This window comes from Dendroctonus ponderosae, unplaced genomic scaffold (assembly GCF_020466585.1).
Source record: "Dendroctonus ponderosae isolate FM_Combo_2020 unplaced genomic scaffold, Dpon_F_20191213v2 Dpon_F_20191213_9, whole genome shotgun sequence".
Taxonomy (NCBI): domain Eukaryota; kingdom Metazoa; phylum Arthropoda; class Insecta; order Coleoptera; family Curculionidae; genus Dendroctonus; species Dendroctonus ponderosae.
In genome coordinates this window covers 5,526,738-5,532,670 of record NW_026019116.1, presented here as the reverse complement: position 1 = coordinate 5,532,670, position 5,933 = coordinate 5,526,738, and the positions used below count along the sequence as shown (strand labels likewise).

Genomic DNA, 5,933 nt, shown 5'->3' with positions numbered 1-5,933 from the left:
TCCTTTATTGATAACGACTTTCCTCAGTTGTTCCATTGACGAATCTAAGAGCTTTTGAGAAGTGAGCGTTCATTAATTAGTCATCGACATGGCAAACAGTTACTCTCGAGTGGCTCATGTTACAATTAGTAACAATGGACTTCCACTCCCACTCAAGTACCTAAAGAAAGGCAGCACTTTGAGAAAATGATCTCTAAAAAACCCAATTTTGCCCTTGACACTTGTTTACGTATCTAATTTCTGATAATGCTGGCCGTGATAAGAGTTAAACGCGCAAAATTTTGATCATGAAAGCACATTTCCATTGATTTAAGACAATTAAATTTGTCGTCGCGTTATATAAATACCAGCTGATTATAATCTGAAAGAATCCGACAAATAAATCACTAATTGAAACAAATTGCATTTGGGTCGGTGCCATCGCGCCTCACGAACGCCACTGGCCCGCCCAACTGGCCAAAGTTCAATTATTTAATTGTTCCCGTCGACTTTGGAGCGATTTTTTCGCGGTTCCGATCACTGGCATCGAGATCGGCGATTATTTAATGTCACTCACACCTTTAATTGTGGTGGCGATGTATAAAAATAGGCGATTTTGCGGCTGTGCCAATACACTTTGGGGGTCCACATAAGAAATGGCATCGCATCATCGAATCGTACGCACTAATTGCTCCTACATACGTCAATAACAGTCGAATATCTATCGAGACGTTGTTGTTACGTTATCGGAGAACTTTCCGAAAAACCCGAGCGACATTGAAAACAGTCGAACAGTCTTGAGAGGTTCACTATCAGGATTTTTTCCTTTGGAGGACGCCACTTGTTTTGGCGCCTCTCCGGCCCTTTCACTAGCTCCGCCTAGAGGCGTGGCTTAATGTCCCTTGTTGATGAGTTGTCAAGAGGCTTCAGTTCAGTTGCCAGAGAGCTGCAGTAATAATCTGCTTGTTTATAAACTATTGAGGCTCATTTGTGTGGTTTCATTGGGTTCAGTTTGTTTACTGCCAGCGTAGCTGGGATGCAAGAGCTTTTTAGCCCCGCCCAGGGGCGGGGCCTAATCTTTATTTGTTTGTCAACTGTTTCTGATCAATTTGTTTCTTTAGCTCTGCCTAGGGGCTAGGGGCGTGATCATATTGCACATATTTGGTTATTTTGGAATTATTTCAACTTTCCAAAGGCTTTGCCTCTGTTTCGCTTCTTTTAATTCGTTTCGGGAAGTTTCCTTGTACCCCAAAGAGTGTGTGGCTCCGCCTTGGGGCGTGGCTTCGTTCTTGAGCCTAATTGCACAAAACTCTAGTACTAATAGAATATTTTTTTTATTCATAAATACTTTATTCTACATTTACTCATCGGTAGTTTGGAACATAACGGTGACATCTTTCGAGGTTCCTGCTATATTTTCCGCATTAACGTAGCTGGTGTAAACAGTGTTGGCCGAAAGCCCGGTAAGAGTAACGATCACGTCGGGTCTAAGAAGGTTGTCTGTGACGAGTATTCGCAAATTTGTCTCATCGTTTGGAGCACCTGCAATGTTTACAACATGCTAAAAGCGCCCTGGTTGGTTACCCAAGCCGACTCACCAAGGGTTCGGACGTTGAGGGCCAACATGGTGCAAAGGTTCTTTTCGTAGGCCTCCAGTTTCCATATCATTGTCGCAGAGTTGGATGTTGGGGAAACATTTGCCGAAGTGGGCACGTCTGGGACTGTAAATATGCATAAGTTTTGTGGAGGAGGATTTGGGGAAACCGGATGTTTTCACCTTTGCTGTGTCCAGGAAAAACTGCGGTCAATGCCGGCCCCTCGATGTCGGGATTGCCGATGATGGCGCTCACTTGCAGGCTGTAGTTCCTGCAGGCAGCTTCCTCCTCAAACGCAAAGGACTTTGCGGAGACGAACTGTTCCTGAGGTTTGTTCCGTTCGTCCCAGTAGGACACGCGGTAGGAGGTGACGCATCTGCTGGCCTCATCACTTGCCAAGTCCCAGCTGACCTCCATCACATCATCACTGCCCTCAGTTTCATCCAGTTCCACGTAGGCCAGTGTTAGATTCGCACCTGGAACCCTGCATTAGCCTCCTCCGTTTCCAGACTTAGTCACTTACTATCCAGAGGTTCCGTGGTGGCGCTGTAGCTGTCCGCAGGCCCCAAGACAAAGTCGCTGGTCAAGGCGTGCACGTTGAAGGAGTAGCTCTTGCACATGTCCAGGAAGTTGAAGTTGTAATGCAGGATATTTTTGACCGTTTGCACCTGGAAAATGGTGGCGCTGTCCTCATCGTCCAGCACCTCTACCACGTAGTTGCTGATGGTGCAGTTGTGCGGATTGGAGGCCTCCGACCAAGACAGGCTGTAGTTGGAGCTGAGAACCACGTTGGAAACTTGGCCTGGAACTGAGGGCGAAGCTGGAATCGGGGCAGGAGGCGAATGGATGCGACTTACTGCAGACTGCGTTTGAGGAGGCCAAGAAAATGGCCACTAGGAGAGTGGGCGCGAGCACGTTCATCTTGCTGGTGAGGTTGAGGATGATTAACGGCTTCCAGTCACCTCGGGCTTTTATACTGAGCGCAGCCCAGATGGCTGAGATGGACACAAAGAGGATCTTTATCTAATCGCCCGTTTTTTTCCGGCAGGGTTTCGAAATTTTCCTCTGGTCTATTTGCCTCTTTGTACCAGCCACTGGCTCCACTCATTATTTGTGCTACTAACACTGCTGGAAAAATGGAGTAAACTACAGCACATTTGGAGAGTATTTAGTGGATAATTTCCGGAAGAGGAATTTGAGCGGAAATGTTTGCCAAATCACGTGGAGATTATTCATGAAAACGCAACTAGTTTCAAGTGGGGGAATGACAAAATCAAAGCATTAGTTTTCCGCAACCATTGTGCGATTGAAGTGGACAGATAGGCGAATCGGAGGTTTTTTTAGTGCCGGCCAAGTCCTTGAAATAGCCGAGTTTATTGTGTGAAATATTGAAACTTTATTGGGAAGCCCCTACAAAAAAGGTCTACACAAGGCGGAGCCAGAAAGTTTTTGATAATGTCCATAGACATTTCTCATCCAACTCCACTTCTTTGCCAATGTGGATGGCCAACCATGTGGATAAACAAGCATTTGAGACACCGAGGACTTGAAAATTCACTTCAACTCATTTATCTGCCCGCTTCGAAAACTCGAGGTTTTATCGGTTTGCCCGCTGGAAACCGGTTACTGTTTCACACGCACTTCGCTGTCCAAACAATTGGCTACGTGACTTTCTACTAAGTTGCTCCATTCTTACTAGCGGAAGCAGTTTGAATGCTTAATTATCTACTCCAAAGCTCTTGGATTTGTACTTAAGTCCCCCACCAATGACTGGAGCCAATTTCAATGGCTCTTACACACAATGGATTCGTCTCGGAATCTTTCCAAAAAAGATTAGATAAAAAACCTCTTTGCTCCAGCCTCAGCTATCTGGGGTGCGATCAGTATAAAAGCCTGAGCTGGCTGGAAGCTGCTAAGCATCCGCAACCTCACCAGCAAGATGAAAGTGTTCGCGCCCACTCTCCTAGTGGCCATTTTCTTGGCCTCCTCAAACGCCGTCTGCAGTAAGTCGCATCCATTCGCCTCCTGTCCCGATTCCAGCTTCGCCCTCAGTTCCAGGCCAAGTTTCCAACGTGGTTCTCAGCTCCAACTACAGCCTGTCTTGGTCGGAGGCCTCAAATCCCAACAACTGCACCATCAACAACTACGTAGTTGAAGTGCTGGACACTGAGGACAGCACCATTTTCCAGGTGCAAACAGTCACAAATATCCTGCATTACAACTTCAACTTCCTGGACATGTGCAAGAGTTACTCCTTCAACGTGCACGCTTTGACCAGCGAGTTTGTCTTGGGGCCTGCGGACAGCTACAGCGCCACCACAGAACCTCTGGATAGTAAGTGACTAAGTCTGGAAACGGAGGAGGCTAATGGAGGGTTCCAGGTGCGAATCTAACACTGGCCTACGTGGAACTGGATGAAAATGAGGGCAGCGATGATGCAATAGAGATCAGCTGGGACTTGGCAAGTGATGAGGCCAGCAGATGCGTTACCTCTTATCGCGTAGTCTACTGGGACGAAAGGAACAACGCGCAAGAGGACTTCGTCACCTCGAAGTCCTTCGCGTTTGAGGAGGAAGCCGCCTGCAGGAACTACACGGTGCAAGTGAGCGCCATCATCGGCAACCCCAACATTGAAGGCCCGCGCTTGACCACAGAATTTCCTGGGCACAGCAAAGGTGAAAACATCCGGTTTCCCCAAATCCTCATCGAAAACTTAATGAGTTCTTACAGTCCCAGAGGTGCCCACTTCGATAGATGTTTCCACAACACCCGACTCTGTGACAATGATATGGAAGGTGGAGTCCTACGAAACGAACCTTTGCACCATGTTGGCCCTCAACGTCCGAACGCTTGGTAAGTCGGCTTGGGGAACCCACCAAGGGGGCTTTTAGCACGTTGTGAACGTTGCAGGTGCCCCAAACGATGAGACAGATTTGCGAGTACTCATCACGGATGACGTTCTTAGGCCCGACGTGATTGTTACTCTTACGGGGCTTTCACCTAACACTGTCTACACCAGCTACGTTAATGCGGAAAATGAGGCAGGAACCTCGAAGGAGGTCACCGTTATCTTCCAAACTGATGATATTGAGTAAATGTACTACTATTTGAACATATTTATTTTCAGCTAAGTATATATAAACTTCTTACTGCTACTTATCTACGGGTTCTTAAATCTAACATCGTTAGAGTTTCTAACACTCTATGTAACTTAAGATATGTCATCGTATATAACTTAGTCGAAATTAACCTAACTAACCTAATCTAAACCTAAACCTAACAGCCTCTCTTGCTTCCTATAACTAACTTAGAGTTAGCCCATAGTCCTCGATGTGGTGAGTAAACGTAGACTGGTGTAGAGGCTTAAGTGTTTGGGAAATAAAAAACATCCTCATAGAGCTGGAGTATTGTGCGATTACGGTCCATTTTGTAGCTCCTCCTAGGGGCGGAGCCACACATGAAGTTAAATTTTACGCATTTTGCAACTTTTTTTGCGAACATTTGTCGATTTCAGTCTTCAATATGCACTTAGATGGTTAAGAAGGAATTAGTTTGCGTCTGGGGGCGTGGCTAAGTGTGACATTGCATATTTAATGGCTCCGCCCAGAGGCTCCGTTGATTTTCCATTAAAAAGAGTATAATTAACAACGACTTCTGGTGTCTGGTGAACATCGAAGAAAAAACACTTTTATCGGTTCCAAAGCGTTGATGTTTCGTGCTAATAACAATCGGAAATTATCAGATGCATGCAATCAAGTGAAGTAGGTGATCCGAATGATTTGCATGAATAATCGAGTGATATTCCACCCAGGAAACTGGAGCAGAGGAATATTTAACGTTAAAATATGCATCTGCATTGTGACTAGAAGGTTTCGTAATCAATTAAAAGTGTTTTAATTCAAAAATGGTGTAAAGCGTGTTGAGTATTTTCTGCGAAAATTGAGGCTAATGAGCGGTTTAGAGCAGTGAAATTTTATGTTTGATTTCTCCTAGCGGTACTATGCGTGGTCAAAGTGCGCGAATCGGCGCCGTTACTCATTAAACGGAAAACTGGCCAGTTATTATGCCCACTAAGCGATGAAAGCCAATTACCGATACGAAATTAATATGGTAAAAATCGAAGCGGCATAAAGATGCCCCGGGATGCGCTTCCGAACTACGGTTAAATGGCGCACTTTACCGTAATTTCCATATCGCGTGGCAACATTAATCTAATTAACAAAGAGTAATTATTGCTATTATTGGATAACGCTTAAAGGGGCCCCGTTGCTTAACCGACAATGCAGCTTAGGCCGGATTCTCGTCGGGTCGGACCGACCATAAACGGCCAGATTTGCAATTTGGTCACAAAGCAAATTT

The 5,933-nt window shown here is 45.6% G+C and overlaps 2 protein-coding genes across 2 annotated transcripts; one reads left to right on the top strand and one right to left on the bottom strand.

Moving 5' to 3' along the window:
* Positions 1–1,294: 1,294 nt before the first annotated feature.
* Positions 1,295–2,565, bottom strand: LOC109541772. The gene is made up of 5 exons (XM_019910730.2): positions 2,432–2,565; positions 2,098–2,382; positions 1,757–2,050; positions 1,578–1,700; positions 1,295–1,521 (listed from the first exon to the last, which is right to left on the bottom strand). Exons 1-5 carry the CDS (start codon positions 2,493–2,495, stop codon positions 1,340–1,342), a joined length of 948 nt encoding a protein of 315 aa, XP_019766289.2. The 5' UTR covers positions 2,496–2,565; the 3' UTR covers positions 1,295–1,339.
* Positions 2,566–3,423: 858 nt separating this feature from the next.
* Positions 3,424–4,972, top strand: LOC109541771. The gene is made up of 5 exons (XM_019910729.2): positions 3,424–3,577; positions 3,627–3,908; positions 3,956–4,249; positions 4,305–4,427; positions 4,485–4,972. The coding sequence occupies exons 1-5, from the start codon at positions 3,514–3,516 to the stop codon at positions 4,667–4,669; spliced, it is 948 nt and encodes a 315-aa protein (XP_019766288.2). The 5' UTR covers positions 3,424–3,513; the 3' UTR covers positions 4,670–4,972.
* Positions 4,973–5,933: the final 961 nt, after the last annotated feature.

Coding starts and splice junctions, on each gene's coding strand:
- LOC109541772 (XM_019910730.2), bottom strand. CDS start 2,495: ATGAACGTGCTCGCGCCCACTCTCCTAGTGGCCATTTTCTTGGCCTCC. Junction 2,383..2,431: donor CTCCTCAAACGCAGTCTGCA/GTAAGTCGCATC, acceptor CTTCGCCCTCAG/TTCCAGGCCAAGTTTCCAAC. Junction 1,522..1,577: donor CCTCAACGTCCGAACCCTTG/GTGAGTCGGCTT, acceptor TAAACATTGCAG/GTGCTCCAAACGATGAGACA.
- LOC109541771 (XM_019910729.2), top strand. CDS start 3,514: ATGAAAGTGTTCGCGCCCACTCTCCTAGTGGCCATTTTCTTGGCCTCC. Junction 3,578..3,626: donor CTCCTCAAACGCCGTCTGCA/GTAAGTCGCATC, acceptor CTTCGCCCTCAG/TTCCAGGCCAAGTTTCCAAC. Junction 3,909..3,955: donor CACCACAGAACCTCTGGATA/GTAAGTGACTAA, acceptor GGAGGGTTCCAG/GTGCGAATCTAACACTGGCC.